Source organism: Megalobrama amblycephala, linkage group LG14 (genome assembly GCF_018812025.1).
Source record: "Megalobrama amblycephala isolate DHTTF-2021 linkage group LG14, ASM1881202v1, whole genome shotgun sequence".
Lineage (NCBI taxonomy): Eukaryota > Metazoa > Chordata > Actinopteri > Cypriniformes > Xenocyprididae > Megalobrama > Megalobrama amblycephala.
In genome coordinates, this window is record NC_063057.1 from 29460222 (window position 1) to 29482026 (window position 21805).

General features: G+C 37.4%; 3 protein-coding genes across 3 annotated transcripts; all 3 read left to right on the top strand.

The window, feature by feature from the left end:
- The first annotated feature begins 207 nt into the window (after window positions 1-207).
- LOC125245144 lies at window positions 208-14305 on the top strand. The gene is made up of 5 exons (XM_048155632.1): window positions 208-459; window positions 12178-12301; window positions 12481-12531; window positions 12627-12758; window positions 12962-14305. The coding sequence occupies exons 1-5, from the start codon at window positions 244-246 to the stop codon at window positions 13240-13242; spliced, it is 804 nt and encodes a 267-aa protein (XP_048011589.1). The 5' UTR covers window positions 208-243; the 3' UTR covers window positions 13243-14305.
- LOC125245156 (complement C1q-like protein 4) lies at window positions 558-2905 on the top strand. Its single transcript, XM_048155650.1, has 3 exons — window positions 558-724; window positions 820-951; window positions 2554-2905. The coding sequence occupies exons 2-3, from the start codon at window positions 849-851 to the stop codon at window positions 2832-2834; spliced, it is 384 nt and encodes a 127-aa protein (XP_048011607.1). The 5' UTR covers window positions 558-724; window positions 820-848; the 3' UTR covers window positions 2835-2905.
- Window positions 6333-8960, top strand: LOC125245129 (E3 ubiquitin-protein ligase TRIM35-like). The gene is made up of 5 exons (XM_048155605.1): window positions 6333-6643; window positions 6864-7094; window positions 7172-7194; window positions 7276-7394; window positions 8093-8960. Exons 1-5 carry the CDS (start codon window positions 6491-6493, stop codon window positions 8632-8634), a joined length of 1068 nt encoding a protein of 355 aa, XP_048011562.1. The 5' UTR covers window positions 6333-6490; the 3' UTR covers window positions 8635-8960.
- Window positions 14306-21805: the final 7500 nt, after the last annotated feature.

The following is a 21805-nucleotide window of genomic DNA, read 5'->3' on the forward strand; positions in this document are numbered from 1 at the left end:
AGTAAGAGTTGAGTCAAAGTTATTTTCTCTTGAGATCAACATAGTGTCACAAATGTTTTGTGAGATAAACATAATCAAAGGGATGTTCCAGACTCAGTAGATGTTTAACAATTAACTTGAACTACTTATTTATCTGAAGCAATATAAATCAAGTCCAAAAGACAGTAAATCAGGACACTATAAAGGAACATGAGAGGCTGTGAGGATGACAGAGCAAGAGCTGGAAACAAACATCAGTGAAGAATGTCTGTCGTCCAGCAGCAGGTAGATGGAGGACTCAATGAGAATGAGATCAATCAACAGATCAGCTCTGAGGACGGAAGACAGAATCCACCTCAAACAGACACTTTGAGAGCTGAAGCTTCAACTGACAGACAACAATACTGTGATCTGGGCATCCCTGACATCCATGCAGCACTGAGAGAACTGACCGCCACCGTTACAGAGCTGAAAGGAAACATCAGAGAACTGCGAGATGAGATGAACAAGAAAAATGAAGGTACTTCACCAAAACATTCACTCTTTTATCAATGATCCTCAAAGTAAAACACCAATGTAATACATTGTATAGTATAAATGTTAGTGTAAAGTTGAGTGTATACTGTGTAAATTGTGTTATCTATTACAATAATCAGTGTAAATGTCATTTAACAGAATCTTTATTCCTTCACAGAAATTTCAAATCTTACTCTGAGTCAAGAGGAGTTGAGAAAGGAAAATAGAGGTGAAAGTGTGCTTGAATGATGTTAAATTCAGTGTATTCATTCTCAGTGTAATACAGTAATATATCACAATATTGCTTATGTTTTTCAATAACAGACAGAGAAATAGCTTTTTCAGCTTCACTGATGGATTCTGGCCGTGGATTTATTGGTCCTTCTCTCAGTGAAATCACACTGATCTACAAGAACGTCTTCACAAACATAGGGAACGCCTACAACCCAATTACAGGTAATTATCAATGAAATGGAGTCATAAACTCAATTTATAGTAATGAAAACCTTCTGCTCCATTCAGACCTCTCTGAAGTTGTGTAATGTGGATAAGAGAATTAGGAGCTGTTTACACGACAACATTTTCAACAAAAAACAGTAAACTTTGAGTTTTGTGTTTTTGCCGTTCATTTACTATGGGGGTAGGATTGTAGCAAAATTTCAAATAAATAGATTAAGATCCACAAATAAATGTATAGATATTCACAAAAAATAATCACATCCACAAATTAATAGAATGAGATTCACAACTATATGTTAGGAGTTTCACAAAAAATAATTGAATTCACAAATAAATAAAATGAGATTTGCTAATAAAAAACATGTTCACAAATATGTTTTTATGTCACAGGCACAACTCTGCCTGCATTCATTTGTGAATCACCACCTGTACATTTGTGAACTGCTTTCTGTGCATTTGTGAATCTCCTCACACATTTGTGGATTCTGAAACAATTCTAGCATCAGGATCTCCAATAAATCCACAAATAGGTCGACTCCACCCACCGACTACTCAAGCCAATCAGATAACGACCACGTGGCGCTGACCAATTACAGCACACTTTCGCTACAACCAATCATGTTTTGCTTTACAATCAGGGCGGTCTCGTCCTGCATTGAGGGTTCTTAAACAATGTTACAGTAAAAAGAGGTTTAAAATGTATATTTCGTTAAACCATTAGACTGTGTCTCAAGCCAAGCCAAACTATTATATTTTATGTGCCATTTAAAAACGCTCTCTTATGGGAACAACAATGGATACAGATGCGTTATGGAAGCGTCACGTTATTAAAGATTGAACAGCCTATTATTAGCTAGTAACTTATCTAATCGGATAACCTTGTGATAAACATGCGAGTTTGTAAAATAGATTAAACTGTCATCACATAACAACAGCATTTCCCAGTTTATCAATCAAACATCAAACCAGCTATTAAACAGTAACAGGCCCTTAAATAATATTTTAAACGTTAGTTAAATGTTTTAGCGTTACCATTGTTTTTAGAGAAGATAGACTTTTTAAATGTGACAGTTTATTGCATTACATAGCCTAGATTATGCATTTCCTTTAAAAGTAAAATGTCCAGCAGTCAAACGATCACGAAAATATTTCAGATGAATCAGACTTAATATATATATATATATATATTATTGTAAAAGTTATTTAGAAAACGTTATTAAAAGTTTTTTTTTTTTTCCTTCAGCATTGCAACCTCGTCTTTATTTGCATTATCCAAATCCATAGCTGCAGTGATGCCGAGGCTCGTAGTGTTCGAGTGTTTATTTACTAAGTGACATCGCCAACTACTGGACTGGCAGCAGAATACAGTGTTTTAAAGTTGTTTCCATGGATCTGTGTGAACGGTGATCGTTTTGAAAATGTCATTGTTGGTACACGAAGAATGCAAAGAAAAAAACGTGTCTGTTTTTAGGACATCATTGTCGTGTAAACGTAGCCTGAAATGATTTACCGTCTTTCAAAACTATTACACAGTGTGTCTTTTAATTAATCAATCATACAGGAAATAGCTGATTCTGTATCTCTTGTTATTTGATTTAGGTGTTTTCACAGCCCCACTGAAAGGAGCGTACATGTTCAGAGTCTCTGTATTTGGTCGTAATGGAATTGCAGCAGGTGCCTCCATTTATAAGAATTTAGAGCGTATGGTTTTGGCATATGCTAATCAGCCTCAGAATGATTTAAACTCCTCAAATGGAGTTGTGTTGATCCTGGAGGTTGGAGATGTTGTCTATGTGAGACTTTGGCCTTTGGCGAAGATATTTGATAGCGAGGATAACCACAGCACTTTCAGTGGTTATCTACTGTTTCCATTAAGATAACAGGAGCTTTGAAGAATGTGATTCCAATAATTCTGAACCTTCAGTGTATGATTTAAGATGAAAATCATGAAGAATTGTTAACATATGAACCTGTATTAATGAGGACTAATGTGTGTTTGGAATTTGTAATAGATTATAAAATTCTGAGCTGTATATACATGTAAGTTTGTATAAAGAGTTTCAACACTGAGTCAGACAGGACCCATGAATATCACATGATTTAAAAGTAGGGCTTAGGGCTGACCGATATATCGCATGCGATTGTCACGCGCATTTCGTCAGTAAAGCCGGTTCCCTGATTACCGCTAAATCGCCATCACCTGCTTTCAAATGGAGCAGCATTTAATAGACAGAGCCGTAGATCACTGATAAGCTACGCAATATCGCGTTCATTTTCGCAGATGAATCGCCTTCGATAATGAACGTGATATTAGGTAGGGCTGTCACGATTCCTCAAATAAGTACAAGTATTCTCAATTGCAATTTACCTGTGTCGAGTAATGCAGAGTTAACACTGCACGATTTTCTGGGGGAGCATTATATCGCTGCTGTGTGCACATTGCATGATGGATCAGCGATGGGGTAACACATTGCATGACTTTACAATAGGAAGAATCATCAACACCTCTGTCTGGTCCACAAATTATGTTTTGAGCCATTGCACCAAATGGGCAACATTTCTGTCCCCAGGACATTGTATGTATAAATATGCCACTTTTAGGTATACCTGCTGTACATGGAAAATTTAAAGCAGTTTATTTCATTTGCATCTGTCTTTTATTGTATTTGTCCTTGTTTTTTCTGTGCTGATGTTATCATGCCTTCTGTAATAAAAAACATGATTTAAGGAAAACAATTCAAAATAAATGTTATTTACAAAGATGGATATGTGATATAGAGCAAGAATACAGAGAAATATTGCAACAAAATGTATATTTTTGTGCAAAAGATAAACAACTTAAGCTCATTCAAGAGCATTTATAGCAATGTCGTTTTACAAAATAATAATTAATAATTATAATCTTCACAAACAAATTTCTTGGTTAGTGAAGTACATACAATGTAAGTGAATGGGATCAAGGCCATAGAGTCAGTGTTGTAGGATGGTCATATTTAGGCATCAAGAGGTTGATGTTATAGCACATTTAAAAACAAGGAGAGTCAAACTCAAGGATGATGGGACTTTAATTTTCCCAATTAAGGCCAAAGGCAAAGCAAAAATCCATTTAAAGACATAACAAATGGCTAAACCTTTCTAAACAGAAAACAAAACTGACATGTGCGTCAAAAAAAAAAAAATATATAAACAAAAATAAACAACTTTCAAAATTACAATATACAAAATTGGCTTCTTACTAGCCAGTAACCAAGTCACTCAGGTGACCAAGACAAAGTATGTTTGCTTTTTGCAACACTAAACAGCCTTCTTAAAGCTGCAGTCCAGAACATTTTTGGTTAAAAAATGTCCAAAATCAATTTTTGAGCAAGTACATAAGCAGCCAGTGTTCAAAACTAACTCATTATCTTAGCTCGATTCACAACAGTAAGCTTGTAATAATGTTTTATAATAAGAGCGATATGGTGGATTTCCATGGTAAATTTGAGCATGCAGCAGTTCGTCTGTGCGTCATTATGTCACGTCCGTAAACAGAAAGGAAGGAGTCCAGGCTAGTCAGTTTTATCATGTGAGATGCTTGTTGTAGCGGATCATTTATAGCCTGAAATAATTAAAATTTTCATTTTGATGGCGGATTGTAATCCAGAAAGATCCAAATGAAAATCATCAGTGACAACTGGAGATTCACCCGTAGACAAAAAGCAAAAGACTTTGAACTGTGGAGTGGCTACAGAAATTGAAATCTACAGGTAATACACTAATACACATAGTCACGCAATGCTGATGTTGTTAACATTAACAATTTGAGAACAATATAACAGTAATAATAATTTGCATGGTTTGACGTGATCCGAGCTAAGCGATCATTAGATTTAATCACCATTGTCAGCGCGATTTATTGTAGGCCTAATGCTTTTTTTCTCAGTTGGTCAGAACAAAAGTGGCAGAAATGTTACTTACTTGTTCAGATGATATTTTCCAATGAAAATTCTTATATTGGTCATACTTTCAAGATGTAGAATCTGTGATTCTGAAGTACAGTATCCACACCGGTGTTACGGATCAACTGGGGATAATGTCGACTTGGGACATGCGCGTGCACGCAGATAGTTTTACCTGACTTTCCAGCAGATGTTGGACAGTGCTAGATTTGTCACAGGGAATTTTCTACGGAGGAGATTTAAAGGCTTTCCACATTATTTGTGAATGTTTGTATTATTATTGGACTTTGTTGTTTCCCCTGTCGCTCTTCGATTGTATCAGACGCTGTTTAAGGGAGGTTTTAATGCATTTTCATGTCGCGTCTCACAGACCACGCCCAGATTATTTTGTTTACATTCGTTTCAATGGAGTTTGTTTCTGACAACAGTTTTGTAGGTGCATTAAATAAAATAGCTATTTAAGTTTCTTTAAAGCACTAGTGTATATGTTTTTATTATTATTGTTATTTTTGTTTTTAAATATTGATTAATTTGCCTCTTAATTTGAGCAGCAATATTTCTATGGTTTAAAAATAATGTCAAGCATTTTTAAAAAAATATTTTAAATATGCTATATATTTAAAGGTGCCCTAGAATTAAAAATTGAATTTATCTTGGCATAGTTAAATAACAAGAGTTCGGTACATGGAAAAGACATACAGTGAGTCTCAAACTCCATTGTTTCCTCTTCTTATATAAATCTCATTTGTTTAAAAGACCTCAGAAGAACAGGCGAATCTCAACATAACACCGACTGTTACGTAACAGTCGGGATCATTAATATGTACGCCCCCAATATTTGCATATGCCAGCCCATGATCGAGGCATTAAACAAGGGCAGCCAGTATTAACGTCTGGATGTGCACAGCTGAATCATCAGACTAGGTAAGCAAGCAAGAACAACAGCGAAAAATGGCAGATGGAGCAATAATAACTGACATGATCCATGATATCATGATATTTTTAGTGATATTTGTGAATTGTCTTTCTAAATGTTTTGTTAGCATTTTGCTAATGTACTGTTAAATGTGGTTAAAGTTACTATCGTTTATTACTATATTCACTGAGCCGTCGCTATTTTCATTTTTAAACACTTGCATTCTGTATAATTCATAAACACAACTTCATTCGTTATAAATCTCTCCAACAGTGTGTAATGTTAGCTTTAGCCACGGAGCACAATCAAACTCATTCAGAATCAAATATAAACATCCAAATAAATACTATACGCAGCATGCATGATGAACATTTTGTAAAGATCCATTTGAGGGTTATATTAGCTGTGTGAACTTTGTTTATGCACTGTTTTATAGTCGCAAGCTCAGTGGGCGGGGATTTAAAGGGGCCGCAGCCTGAATCGGCGCATATTTAATAATGCCCCAAAACAGGCAGTTAAAAAAATTAATTAAAATAAATCTATGGGGTATTTTGAGCTGAAACTTCACAGACACATTCAGGGGACACCTTAGACTTATATTACATCTTGTGAAAAATCGTTCTAGGGCACCTTTAATTTCTGAATCAATTTAGTACGAGATACAAAAACAGAAGTAATCAGGATGGGTCAAATACTTTTTTCACAGCATTGTGTGATTGTATCACTGTATTCTCTTCTTGTCTTCACTGTAATCTTCACAATGAAAAAAAGAAAGAAAATTCAACACAATGAAAAAAAGAAAGGAGAGTTTGAGAAAACAGTTCAACACATCAAGGTGAGGAAACAGAATCAAGTAATTTTCAGCTGTAGGATCACTATTATGATCTGATATATTTAATATAATGGAGTCCAGGGTATTATTTCTGTAAATGACGAGCAGCGATCTGCTTCCGGATCCGTTATATGTCGTATCCGAGTTTTTCTCTGATATGAATGATGTGAAGTGTTGATGTGTGTCGATTGAGATGATTGAAGTGAATGTGATTTGATTTCAGTCTCAAGCTGAGCACACAGAGCGTCAGATTAAACAGCAGTTTAAGAGGCTTCGTCGGTTTCTCGGAGATGAAGAAGCAGCTACAATCACTGCACTGAGGGAGGAAGAGGAGCAGAAGAAGCAGAAGATGAAGAAGAAGCTGGAGGAGATGAACAGACACATCTCAGCTCTTTCACACACAATCAAAGACATGGAGGAGATGATGAAAGCCAATGACGTCTGCTTTCTGAAGGTCTGATTTCAGATCATTGGTTGATCATTGGTTCATTGATTGAGTTCTTGATGATAAATGGTGTGTTTGTTCTGCAGAAGTTTCCAGTCTCAAAGGAAAGGTGAGTGATCTGCTCCTGTCTCTGGTCTCTCTGGTTCTGATCCAAAGCCACTGCAGTTCTGACTCCTGAATGTTCTTCCAGAGTCCAGATCTCACAGCCGGATCCACAGATGCCTTCTGGAGCTTTGATTCAAGTGCCACGTTACTTGGGCAACCTGCAGTTCAGAGTCTGCAAGAAGATGCAGGACATCGTCCAATACAGTGAGTCTGACTGCAGAAGATCTGAGCTCAAACACACACACTGGAAATGATGGATATAAAGGAGTTATTTAATTGAGTCTGTTGGGTTTCTGTCTGTTTAAATTAGGATTTTTGTCAGTTGGAGTTTGAACAGTTCATCAATGAATGTCCATGGGATTTTTCAGAGTTTAGGAAAACTTAAAAAAGTCTGATCAGATATAGAAGATAAAGCAACAGTCAGAAGAACAGTCTGAAGGTCTGAGGCAGATGTTCAGAGTTACAATGAGAAAATTTAGTCTCATAAAAATAATAATAATAATTTCTCAAGACAACATAAGTTAAACAACAGACAGTAAGAATAAGCTATTGTAAATCAACACACAGACTATAAGAGCCAATGAAATGAAGATGATCAGATTCTGCTGAAGATCAGACACACACTTACAGTTTTTCTTCTACAGCAGAAATCTCAACAGATACTTTCCCAAAGTATCATTTTCTATTGAAGGGAAACACAAATCATACATTTATTGTTTGTAGTTGGTTGCATGCTGATGATAAAAATGAGTGTGAAAATAATAACAGCACTGACAGTGATTAGAGGAACATGTGTTTGATCAACAGGACGAGTGTCATAATTCATAATAATCTGTGTTGGTTCACTCTTGATCATTATATGAACATCAGAATAAAAGCATCTGTTGATTGTGTCTCATCAGCTCCTGTGATTCTGGATCCAAACACTGCAGATCCATTTCTCATCCTGTCTGATGATCTGACCAGTGTGAGAAACAATGGATACTATCAACCTGTTCCTGATAATCCAGAGAGATTTAACTATTCCTGTGTTCTGGGATCAGAGGGTTTTAACTCAGGAACACACCGCTGGGATGTGGATCTTAAAGAGTGTTCAGACTGGAAACTTGGAGTAACTACAGCATTAAACCCGAGGAAGGGAATGGGTTTCTATAAGACTGATGTCTGGAGTGTGGAGCATGGGTGTGTTGTTGAATCTGGTTTTCGTGTTGAACAGGATCTTGATCGTGTGAGAGTGTATCTGGACTATGACAGAGGAACGGTGTTGTTCTCTGATCCTGTAACTCACACACATCTACACACATTCATAACCACCTTCACTCACACACTCTTTCCATTCTTCTGTTGTTGTTTTAGTTCTTCCTCTCTGAGGATCTTTCCAGTCGATAATCGTTACACCTATAGGTCTGGATCTTCCTGCTTTCGTCATGTCTCCAATATTTAATCCAGATCACATGACGAAGAGTACTGTTCGTCTGAATATCATTCAATTGTATTTCATAGTAAATAAATGTATTTACGATCATTCCTATAGCACGTAAAGCAGCATTAGTCCTTAAAGGGAAGCTGGCGTTTTGAGTGGCATTTGTATATACTGCCATGCTAGTAACACGCCACTGCATTAGACATCTTGCAGCATTAAGAGGATAGTTCACTCAAAAATGAAAACTGACACTAATTACTCTCACGTCATTCCAAACCTGTAAGACTTTCATTCGTCTTTGAAACACAAAGATCTTTTTGATGAAATCTGAGAGCTTTTTGTCCCTCCATTGACAGCTACGCAACTACCACTTTGACGCTTCAAAAGTTCATAAATTGATTGTAAAACTAATATGAATTGAACCGTTCAATTACAATTATTGAATTTTAATGAATTGTTAACATGGTCTGAGTACTGTGAAAGTCTATGAAAAGTGAGTTTTAGATAAAAAATAATTAGGTATTGAGTATGATTAACATAGGGTGACCAGACGTCCCGTTTTTCCCGGGACAGTCCCGTATTTCAACTCAAATTTTAGTGTCCCGACTTATTATGAAAAAATCATGTTTTGTCCCGTATTTCATCGTTAATATATATATATATATATATATATATATATATATATATATATATATTTTTTTTTTTTTTTTTTTTTTTTTTTTTTTTTTTTTGCTGAGTGATAGCGTGAGTACTCTTCTCATACGGAATAACCTAATAAAACTAGCAAATCACCTCATAGTATATTTTAGAGAAAAAAAAAAAAATTCCATCCAATAAGAGAAGGCAGAAGGACAATTCCATCCAATCACAATTCCCTTAATCAACGTGCAGTTAGTGAAGGCGGAATCCGACGTCACAGTTAAGTGTACAGTATATGAGATGAGAGGACGGATAAGCTTGCCTCAGGTGCAAAGATGTCAAAGAAGCGTGCGTGTACATTTAACGACGATCTTCAAAAAGAGTTTAAATTTCTCAAAAGAGAGTCACTATCAGAGGCAAGTAAATTAAGATGCGACATTTGCGGGGCTCGCTTTTCCATTGCTCACGGAGGGCGAGCCGACATTACGCAGCATATGCACACAAAAAAGCACATGGATGCTGCTAAAAGTAAGTGTGCTACTCCAAGTGTCAGCGAATTTTTTGTGAAGCAAAGTTGCGAATCTGATAAAGTGCATGCAAGTGAAGGACTTTTTGCATATCATTCTGTTATTCATGGCCATAGTTTTCGGTCAGCTGACTGCACTGCAAAATTGATTAAGAAATTGTATGATCCAAAATTTTCTTCCGCTCGCACTAAATCTGAGGCTATAATATGACGTGTTTAGTGAGATGGGGAGCAAGTCACTCAACTTTGGAGTCTTATCTTTGGCTGTGGAGTTTGTTTTATGCCTGCCTGGTACATCTGCACCTGTGGAGCGTGTGTTCTCGTTAATGAATGCATCATGGACGGATGAAAAATCTCGACAGAATGTAACAACAATGAAGGCAATGCTTTTCGTACGAATTAATTTCGGACTGGACTGCTCCGCATTTTATGATAAACTCTTGAAAGACAAGCGCACGCTGGCAAAAATTGGTTCCAGTGAAAAATACAAAACAGCAACAGTGAATGATGCTGTTGCACCATCTTGTTCCCACTGATCTGCAATTTTATGTAAGTCTACATTTATTTTTTTACATAGCTAACAATAGTATTAAGTGTAAATACTTGTATGTGTGCAGTAGGTGTTGTGGGTCTGTGGGTTCTGTGTCTGTCCCGTATTCCACTCTGAGAAATCTGGTCACCCTAGATTAACAGTAATATAATTATATAAAGATACATGCTGAATAAGATATTACTGAACTTGCTTTGATACTTATGTCATTTTGATGTGTGTTTTTAACATTAACAAAGTTCAGGTTGATGTTCATTTATGGTTCATGTTTGATCATTTCACTTCCTATTTGGAATGAAATAAGAAGAAATTAAAAGATGGCCAATTTATTCGTTTGGTCATTTAGTTTAATAAAACGGAAAATTAGATTTTGGCTCAATTTGTAATTTTTGTGTTTGTGAATCACAAATCGGTTTATGGCTTTGATATTTCATTCGCACATGTGGGCGGTGCTGAAACGCCCCTTCATCTGATTGGTCGAACCGTGCCGTCTACGGCAGTCAGTGTAGTTTAATGAGATTTTGTCACCACGTGAATCACCACTCACTGACGTTTGAAGCAAAAAATATGTTGCTGGGCACATGATTGCTGCTTCGAAGCTTGCTTTAAAGTATGACACTTCAGATCACAAGCCATACAGGAGGATGCTGACATGAAGTTTAGTGTATAATTTATGCTTTTGTAGTAGGTTCTAACTGTGTTTCCACGTCAAATTCATAAATGCAATGCAAATAGCTGCGTCTCTCTGGATAAAAGTAAAATATTTTACTGTATACTGTATGGGCGACAAGGATTGGGTGTAAAAATAAATGATAAACATGACCATGATAATATCCATTACATTTCCCATTTGCATTTTAATAAAACACTAGGATTTTTAACAACATTATATTATTAAGTTTTAAATATTTTCTTATCGATAAATGAATAGTTGTAAGAATAAGGTGGGTATTAAATCTAGATTTCTCTCTCAACTAAATATCATGTGATATTTTGTCATCAAATGAGATATTTAAATGACTAATTTAATTGCACTGGGTGGATGAGAAATGCTGTTTGAGAGGAGTACAAATAAGCTAAAATACTTCTCCAGTGACTGCTGGACCCAGATAAATTATGAACAACAAATTCATTTGAAAAAAAAAAAAAAAAAAAAAAAGAAAAGAAAAAAAGGAAGAAGTAGCCTAAATTTACAGGAGCAGTTATCATGATTTTCCTGTGATAGAAAATAAAGTCACTTAAACTTGCATATGGATGTACATTTTGAGGTAATCATTCCTCATAGTCACACAGCCTGTTTTATTAAGTCAGGTTTTCTAAATACTACTAATAAGTGTAAAAAGATTTTATCCTGCTCTACTGTGCTGATCTATTTAAAAAATAAAAAGTAAGAGTTGAGTCAAAGTTATTTTCTCTTGAGATCAACATAGTGTCACAAATGTTTTGAACAGAGATAGACATAATCAAAGGGATGTTCCAGACTCAGTAGATGTTTAACAATTAACTTGAACTACTTATTTATCTGAAGCAATATAAATCAAGTCCAAAAGACAGTAAATCAGGACACTATAAAAGGAACATGAGAGGCTGTGAGGATGACAGAGCAAGAGCTGGAAACAAACATCAGTGAAGAATGTCTGTCGTCCAACAGCAGGTAGATGGAGGACTCAATGAGAATGAGATCAGTCAACAGATCAGCTCTGAGGACGGAAGACAGAATCCACCTCAAACAGACACTTTGAGAGCTGAAGCTTCAACTGACAGCCAACAATACTGTGATCTGGGCATCCCTGACATCCATGCAGCACTGAGAGAACTGACCGCCACCGTTACAGAGCAGAAAGAAAACATCAGAGAACTGACCGCCACCGTTACAGAGCAGAAAGAAAACATCAGAGAACTGACCGCCACCGTTACAGAGCAGAAAGAAATCAACAGAGAACTGAGAGATGAGATGAACAAGAAAAATGATGGTACAGTACCTCACCAAAACATTCACTCTTTTATCAATAATCCTCAAAGTAAAACACCAATGCAATACATTGTATTGTGTAAATGTTAGTGTAAAGTTGAGTGTATACTGTGTAAATTGTGTTATCTATTACAATAATCAGTGTAAATGTCATTTAACAGAATCTTTATTCCTTCACAGAAATTTCAAATCTTACTCTGGGTCAAGAGGAGTTGAGAAAGGAAAATAGAGGTGAAAGTGTGCTTGAATGATGTTAAATTCAGTGTATTCATTCTCAGTGTAATACAGTAATATATCACAATATTGCTTATGTTTTTCAATAACAGACAGAGAGATAGCTTTTTCAGCTGCACTGAGGGAATCTGGTGAAGGATATATTGGTCCTTTTAACACTCACATCACACTAACCTACAGGAACGTCTTCACAAACATAGGGAACGCCTACAACCCAATAACAGGTAATTATCAATGAAATGGAGTCATAAAACTCAGTTTATAGTAATGAAAACCTTCTGCTCCATTCAGACCTCTCTTCAGTTGTGTAATGTGTATAAGAGAATTAAATGATCTGCTGTCTTTCAGAAGTATTACACAGTATGGTTTGTAATTGAGAAATCATACAGGAAACGGCTGATTCTGTATCTCTTGTTATTTGATTTAGGTGTTTTCGCAGCCCCACTGAAAGGAGCGTACATGTTCAGAGTCTATGTACGTGGTGATGGCGGAACTGCAGCAACTGTATACATAAGTAAGAATGGAAAGCAGGTGCTTATGGCACATAGTGATCAGGCTCAGGGAACGTTAAACTCCTCAAATGGAGTTGTGTTGATCCTGGAGGTTGGAGATGTTGTCTATGTGAGACTTTGGTCTGGTAGGAGGTTATATGATAACGAGAATAACCACAACACTTTCAGTGGTTATCTACTGTTTCCCTTAAGATAACAGGAGCTTTGAAGAATGTGATTACAATAATTCTGAACCTTCAGCGTATGATTTAAGATGAAAATCATGAAGAATTATTAACATATGAACCTGTATTAATGAGGACTAATGTGTCTTTGAAATTTGCAATAGATTATTGTTAAAAAGTCTGATCTGTCTATTCATGTAAGTTTGTATAAAGAGTTTCAACACTGAGACAGACAGGACCCATAAATATCACATGTGACTCAAAAGTGTTTTGTTGAAGTAATAAATCTAGAATGTTAAATAATACCTTTCTTAAGTGTAACTTGTTATTGATCCTTGTTTTTCTTGTTGATTAGTTCTGTGATCAGTTATGTCTTGTTTGCCTATTTTATGTTATTGTCTCGGGTGTTTGTGTTCATGTTTTTGATTTCATGTCTTTTATTTTGTAGTTTGTTTCATGTTGCTTGTTTGTGTCATGTTTCCCTTGCTCTTGTTCTCCCTTAGTCCATGTGTCATGTTCTGATTGGTTGTTCATGGTCATGTGTTTTCTGAGGTTATTCTGTCATTGGTTCTCTTGTTCCTTGTGTCACTTCCCCATTGGTTGTCCTAGTCATGTGTTCCATCAGTTCTTGTATTTATAGCCCTCATGTTCCATTGTTATCTTGTTTAGCTTTGTTTATGTAACCTGCTGTTGGTGAGTGTCAAGTCAAAAGTCAAGTCAAAAGTCAAGTCAAAAGTCAAGTCAAAAGTCAAGTCAAAAGTCAAGTCAAAAGTCAAGTCAAAAGTCAAGTCAAAAGTCAAGTCAGTCAAAAGTCAAGTCAAAAGTCTGTTTTCATGTTCCGGTTCACGTTAGTATTTTGGATTTTTGTCAATAAACTACACTTGGGTTCTAAACTACGCTTGCCTCCAGTGGACTCCCTACGTTACAGTTATATTGCCTCTAATATTTGAACCCCAGTGTTTCTTGTGTTCTTTGTCGAGTCTTGTTCTACACGGATGTTATGTTTGGTGCATTCATTCTGTTCTCTGGTTCCTCAGTTCTTCATGTTGGATTTGTTATTATGTTTATACTTATATTAAACTCACTGCATTTGGATCCAGCTTTCCTTTGTTTTTGGATTCACCCCTTATAACAGCCTGCTTTGAAGCACTAATGATATCATATTTATCAATCAAATTTTTCAATCAAAATAAGTTTTATTCCAGAAATTTATTTGCAAAAGATTGATGATGTTTTATTTATCTTCAATACAGCACATTTACCAGTTTATGTATTATATTAGATGACAATAGTCACATTTGACAAAGGACAAACAAAATGCATAAATCATGTTTATTTTGGTCATTCCAAATTCTGATATATTTTAACTTTAAAACAACATATGGACATTTTCTTTAGACGTGGAAAGGGGGATGTTGAGTGCGATGAATGGGCAATATGACCAAAATCTATAAGCTAAGCAAACCACATCAAAACAAATACTTGCCTATTAGTAAAAAGTACCTAATTAATAAATAATCAAGTAAACAGTCAGTAATAAAATTGGAACAAAGAAAATGACAATAAGATAAATAAATACAACATATAGATAGAAACTGTGAAAGTTAGCATGAAATCAAAATTGACCCTGTTTACTTTGTAAGTGCATATTACTAGTCTTGTAGTGAACAATTAATCTGTGCAAGTTAATACACAGAAAAAAATAGTTTGTTGTGGTAATCTTTAATCAAAATCTGAAAAGTTGCTTACGGTCTGGAATGGTGTTCCTTCTCTGATGACGTCAGTTTGACGGCTTGGGTTGAAAACGCTTAAACCACTCCCCTCCAACCATTAGTCTGCTATGAGCGAGAGATGGAGAAGAGGAGCGCTAAAGTAAAACTCTGCCCTCTATTCAATATTCCGTTTCACTTCGAAATACTTCACAACACTGGAGAAAAGACGTTTGCAACTTCCGGTTCACGGGGACTTTAAGTTTAAATAGCTACTGTTTTTTTGTTGTTTGATTAACATTAACTACAGACAGCAGCGACTATATTAGGTTGCTTTCACTTTAAGACCTAGGGTGCTTCTCAATATCCCTCCTCGTTTCCTCTGTCCTCCATCCTATGACCCGGAAATTGATCGAACTCAGCCATCTTGAAGGACATCTCAATTCTCTAATTGCACTGAGGAGGTGAGGAAGCTTCCTGAGGAGTTATGAGTGAGGATACACAGGTGCTTTATTTTTTTTTTTTTTTAAATAACCAAACTTTAACAAGATACGGGTAGATCCCTCGAGCGCAGTTCGCAAGGAGCCCTTCTTTTGGCCACCTTTGGTTTTTTATTGCCAGCCACAGCGAGGTCATGTTTAGGGGGTCAGCCCTCCTCTTGGGCCGCCCCTGCCCCAACCTAGGCAGACGTTGTCAACCTGTTCCGACTTCTTCAGCAGTAGGTGTTGACTACTTCTGTTTCAGCCTCCCTTGCTAGTTGCTCGGCTCATGTTTGCCTCCCCTCTCATCAGGGTTGCTTCTGGTCAGGGGGGCCCGCCTTCTGCATTAGGCTAAGATAAAAGTAGCAGGCCCTGTGGCCTCCTCTCCTCTGTTAAGGTTGTTTCTTTACTCCATTGCTACAGAATTTTTAGCAATGTTTGAGTATGTGGTTCCCTGGTGGTGTTTACCATTAAGCAATGTAACAAGCGTTAGGTTGTCACACTGCTTAATGCAGCTCCTTTGAGTCTCTCTGAGATCCCTGGATCTTTCCTTTCTATATGTTCAAAGCTCTATGCCCCATGCATGCTTTACACCTATATTACTCGGGTCGAATGCATTATTCTCCTTCCTGTTGGTAATTGGATTTCGCTCCCCTAGAGCTCCAGCATTGGTAACCCGGGCCCATGGCCGTGTTTATTGGGAGTAGCAGGCCCTTCATGAGGCCTTCTCTGCATTCCATCAGCATTATGTTGTGCTTCCCTTTATTTAAGGATAGATAAGCGATATGCTGAGCACATGGCTCGTGTTTGCTGTGTGAACGAGTATTCCAAGCTCGCAATATATATTCTCACAAGTGGTTGGCTCCTCTGAGTCTCCTTGTGTACATTTATCTAGAGATTTCACTTTCTGTTTACCTTCATCTCTGAGCTGTTCAGATTCTCCAGGCTCTTCTGGGAATCTTCACCATTTTTGGTGCTGTTTCTTTGCTCTTTGTTGTTCAAGTTTGGTTCTGCTTGTCCTGTTCGAGCTTAGTTCTCACCTCATGTTTAGAGGGGAGGTATCACACAATTTATGCCAATCTCATGTTAATCTTGAGTACCTATAGAGTGCTAGTGCATCCTTCATATCTCCAAAATGTTTAGTCTTATTAATTTTATTAAATCTTTAGTTTAAATCTTTAGTTTAATCATATTTATAAAAGATACATACGCTGTACAGAGTCATTCCGAAAACAGCCGAGTGCCTGGAGGCGTGTCCTGTGAGCGGAGCTAGAGTCACGAGCACGCACAGCTTTTGTGTAGAGACCGTCTACAAGCTATCAATGGTCAGCTAAACAACTGTATTTAAACACACAATAGACCATCGCATTATCCATGGATAACTTCTGAATCACTATAATGAACATAGCGTATGAATGATGAATAATGAATTTATGAATTCACTACATTCGTGTTGTTTACATTATATGCACCTATTGTCAACAAAACAGACATTTGAAGCAGTTTTACTCACCACCTGCTGTTCTGACTCATGACCGGGATCATTACCACTGTGACTGCTCCATCTCTCAGTTTCAAACGATCTGTAAATCCAGAGTTGAACTGGGCCTTGTTTATGAAACCATAACTGCGGATCCTGAGGGCTCGAACAGCCATGGAAAAACACAAGATATTCTCCCTTTATTTTAACCAATAAAAAAGTGATTGCAACTATCAGTTTCTATGGTTAATTTAATAAGAAATATCGAGAGCACATCAGTGTAATGCATGAGAACAAATCTCTCAGCTCCACTGAACACTGGGTTCTTTGGGAAGCAAGGTTATCTTTCCCTCACAACCAAAACCATGCTTCTTTGGTGACATTGTTGATTTTGTGCAGTCTTGTGACCAGGGGCGGAGCCAGGGGGTGGCCAGGGGTGGCCGTGGCCACCCTTGGCCTAAGCTTGGCCACCCCTTTGGCCACCCCGCTCACAACTGCTATTTCTCTCTCCTTTTTTTGTTGACAAGAATTGCGTTTATTTAAACGCAGAATCGTCTCTTTAAGACCACAGAAAACGGGACACTTTTCAGACGCGCACTCCAACTTCGCCTCAGTGCCAGGCGCAAGTCAAACGCGCACGGAAATGATACAGACCGAATTAGCTTCAGCAGAACAATAGTGAAATGTTTCTCAACTGGTGGGTTGCAAGACCGCGCACTTTTCAATCACGAGCAAATACGGCGCACTGTGTATTATTCACTATGAAGAAATTACGATCATGCAACGTTGTAGTTCTGTCATCAGTTAAGTCATGAAATAACCAAAAAAGGCGATTAAAGCAGCTTTAAAACTGTACATGCATGTATGTAGGGAAGCCTAGTTGATATATATGTGTCACATGTCTCTGTACTAAAATATTCTGCTATGTGAGATCACAATATAAGGCACAAGCTGATATGTAATTTTTTAATGCATAAATAAATGTGAGAACTGTGCATTTGAACTAGAAGATGCTAATTCTGTGTTAATTTATAAAGTGCAAACTAAAATGTATCACATTTAAATGCATAAAATAATTAATTTTACATTCTGGCATTTATGTGCTGTTGACTTCCGCTTCACATCTTGCAAATGGGATTTTTTTTTTTTTTGTACTGAGTTTAATTTAGGTATGATAGAACTGTTGCAATTATTTATTTTGACAATATAGAAAGTTAAACATTTAGTGTTTACTTCTTTGGTTAGTTTTTGAAACAGACAAATTGTTGAAGAGTTCATTGATTATACATGAAATTCAATGAAGGCTGAATAATCTTTGAACTACAGTATCTGCTGCACGTCTCATCTATTGAAGATGCAACAATGGAGAACAAGCTATTGGGGGTTTTGAGAACCAGAACAAGCTGACTGAACAAGTTGAAATAGCTATAGTGAAAGCCCCTTTATTAATATAGCCTACATTATAGTTAGACTCATTTTTATGTTGAAATAATGAAGATTTCTGTGCCACCCCAGACCAGTTGCTGGCCCCTGCCTGGCCACCCCTATGAAAAAATCCTGGCTCCGCCACTGCTTGTGACCTGTGCAGCACTGCTGATGACATCCGTAAACCCGAATGCGCGTTGATGGGTGTGCTCTCGTGCTCTCGCTCAGGTCCACATGTGCGCGCGCGCCCTTCCGGGAGAAGTGTCTGCACAAGGAATTCCCTGTTACTCAGGCTGATACTCAAAAAAAAAAAAGAATCCTGTGACTATATGGAAGAGAATTTTTGGAACAGAAATACTCCTTCATACGTCCAACTTAAAGGTGCCATTGAATGGAAAATTGAATTTACCTTGGCATAGTTGAATAACAAGAGTTCAGTACATGGAAATGACATACAGTGAGTCTCAAACTCCATTGTTTCCTCCTTCTTATATAAATCTCATTTGTTTAAAAGACCTCCGGAAAACACTGACTGTTACGTAACAGTCGGGATCATTAATATGTACGCCTCCAATATTTGCATATGCCAGCTCATGTTCAAGGCATTAGACAAGGCAGTATTAACGTCTGGATCTGTGCACAGCAGAATCATCAGACTAGGTAAGCAAGCAAGGACAACAGCGAAAAATGGCAGATGGAGCAATAATAACTGACATGATCATTGATGACATGATATTTTTAGTGATATTTGTAAATTGTCTTTCTAAATGTTTCGTTACTAATGTATTGTTAAATGTGGTTAAAGTTACCATCGTTTATCACTGTATTCACGGAGACAAGAGCCGTCACTATTTTCATTTTTAATGATGGCACCTTTAAGTTTTGAAACTTTGGCCATGTTTAGCATGAGAATCCAACTCTTTAACAGAGTAAATAAGTCAGAATACATTAAATAGCATTATACCCCCCCCCCCCCCCCTTTAAGGTCATTAGGACTTGCTCCCGAAGATTGGTTGGAAGGTAGAAGGACTCTTGTGAGACCTCCTTAAAGGATCGGTATTAGGCTGTGGATACTCCCTTACTGTTTGAGATTTGGAGTTTTTCTGTCTCCTACTATATTCCAGTCTTTGTTCCTCCCGTGGCTTAGGTAGAGTACCCAGCCTCCAGAGTGCTTCAGTCTCACTCTGTAGTTCCTAGGTTGAGTAGGTTGACCCCCTCTTTCAGGGTTTAAAGCAATTTGCTGAGTTCTACTCCCAGGGATGCCCATCTCTGATTCGGTGAGTTCAGTACTGCCTTTTTGCAGTCCCTCTCATGGGATTTTCCTCTCTGTGGAAGTTTTTAAAGATTCTGTTCTTTCAGACAGGTTGTTGGTCTGACTAGCCCTTGGTTGGGCCAGTTCGGCCTCCCTGGTGGCCCTTGGGGTTGACCTTTTCCCCCCTAGTAAGTGACTGGCCGGGGTCCTCTCGGTCCTCTGGCCATTCTCCCTTAAAGGAACCCCTTCTTTTGAAGCTGTTGGTTCCAAGCCTTTGTGTGGCCTTGGCAGGCCTTTCACTCTGTGGAGGCCTCTTTGAGGCTTTGGGAAATTGAGTTCTTTAGACTGGATAAAAGAAGGCGAAATGTGATTAAGGTGGACTGGACAGCATTGAAGAGAGAGCACTGAAAGTGCTTGTGTAAAATGAGACATGTTCGTTCCATCAAAAGAGAACTCCTTCTTGAAGCACTGCACTGAAACGAGACTTTGAACGTTACCGGTGACGTCATTTCACTAAAACAATACATGATAAAACGATATGGAGCTCCAGCGGAAAGGACCTGACATTCTCGACACAAGCTTTGAAGCCTCGGTATCAGGCGTAACATCACTATTAAAGAACTGTGGGAACCATGGACGAATCAGACAAATGAATCACTCAGATGACTCTTTCAAAACATAATTCTAATTCAGAATTGAAATTCCGACTCCAGCTCATCTACAGAGAATCCTTGCTTAATTATTTTTACGACACCCTATGCCTCCTGACAGCAGGAGAAGTGACAAACCAAATGGTCACCCAGGAAGATAAATAGTCTTTGATCTTCAGATCAGAAGAAACAGAGAAAACAATGCAGGCCCCATTTGTTTCTCTAAGGAACTAAAACTTTACAGGAAACCCAATGAAGACTGTTCTGCAACAAAAACTGCATCAAATGGACTTATCAAACATATTTTAACTGCATACATTTTAAATTGTGTCCACAGGTACTACTTGTAACCAGTTATGCTTTAGAACACCCACAATCCATGTAAATGTGTTAACTCTTGAATGACTGACTGAAAGTATGCCTTATTTGGACTTAATTTGATTCTTTCCCCCTTTCCTATATCCTGACTTGAATGAAATCTGTTTAAAATGTATTGTATTCCATTTAATAGAAATTATGTTAAAATGACACTCTCTGCTGAAGCAGAAACGGGATGTAACACCTATGTTTTATTGGGGGCAGAGAAAAGCCCTTTTGAAACAGGACAATATCTGATTGGCCAAAACTCCTCAGAGGTGTGACAAACAACTAAGTTTAAATTGTCATATTGCAAGGTAGTGAACAAGTTAGGTTAGTTCTGTTCAAGAAAAGTCAAGAAAACAGAGCAACAGAAGAAAGAACCGGTCAGCCATGACCAGAGTAACCAGAACAATAGAGTAACAAGAAGAACAGACAAGCCGCTCATTCAAGCCATCCAACTTTCATTCACTTTTCTTTTACTTAATTTTCTTTTCCGTTGAAAGTCTCGTGTTCTAAGTTTTGCCGCAAGTTCAACCAATGACTTCTGCCGCTTCAGCTTTAACTCCAGCAACAAAGAGACTTCACTTCATTTTTCCAGCAGGCTAAAACGTGATTGGCTTTTACCTACTACCTGGACCTGAAAAGACAAATCATCGACTTGGAAAACCCTTCTCTGCAAGCCGACGAGGGAAATTCACATTTAAAGTCGACGCAAGCAAGTACCCCAGATTAAAACTGAACTGGTGCATAAATTAACGATTCATGGTTCGTTCAGGTCGGATCTTCTGAAGAGCATAAGTTTGCTAGGAATTCATCATATCACACTCTCTCTCTCTCTCTCTCCTAAAACTCTTTCTCTCTCATTTTCCTTTCTTACTGCAACGCGTATGAATGAATGTATGTATGTATGTGTGTGTTTGTGGTAGATTAGTTTGTGTTAGAATAAATAAAGTCTTGTAGATTTTTAAAAGAAAGTGTCTTGTATTATGTGCTTCTAAATTTAATGTCTTAAACTGTCGATCTTAAAGTTACCGTGCTCTAATCAGTGTTTTCACGATTGTTGGATATTTATATCCGCTACAAGAGCTTATTGCGGCTTGAGCAAATGAACGCTGGACGACTGAGTTGCCCAGTCGTAATCTAAACAACTCTTTATAATTCCCTATAAATATTTAATTTGAGCTAATTTTACTTCCTAGGGTGTTTTCCCTACAGAACATTAATGCTAAAACGCAGATAT

Coding starts and splice junctions, on each gene's coding strand:
- LOC125245144 (XM_048155632.1), top strand. CDS start 244: ATGTCTGTCGTCCAGCAGCAGGTAGATGGAGGACTCAATGAGAATGAG. Junction 460..12,177: donor TTACAGAGCTGAAAGGAAAC/ATCAGAGAACTG, acceptor CAGAAAGAAAAC/ATCAGAGAACTGACCGCCAC. Junction 12,532..12,626: donor GTTGAGAAAGGAAAATAGAG/GTGAAAGTGTGC, acceptor TTTCAATAACAG/ACAGAGAGATAGCTTTTTCA.
- LOC125245156 (XM_048155650.1), top strand. CDS start 849: ATGGATTCTGGCCGTGGATTTATTGGTCCTTCTCTCAGTGAAATCACA. Junction 952..2,553: donor CGCCTACAACCCAATTACAG/GTAATTATCAAT, acceptor TATTTGATTTAG/GTGTTTTCACAGCCCCACTG.
- LOC125245129 (XM_048155605.1), top strand. CDS start 6,491: ATGGGTCAAATACTTTTTTCACAGCATTGTGTGATTGTATCACTGTAT. Junction 6,644..6,863: donor AAACAGTTCAACACATCAAG/GTGAGGAAACAG, acceptor ATTTGATTTCAG/TCTCAAGCTGAGCACACAGA. Junction 7,095..7,171: donor ATGACGTCTGCTTTCTGAAG/GTCTGATTTCAG, acceptor TTTGTTCTGCAG/AAGTTTCCAGTCTCAAAGGA.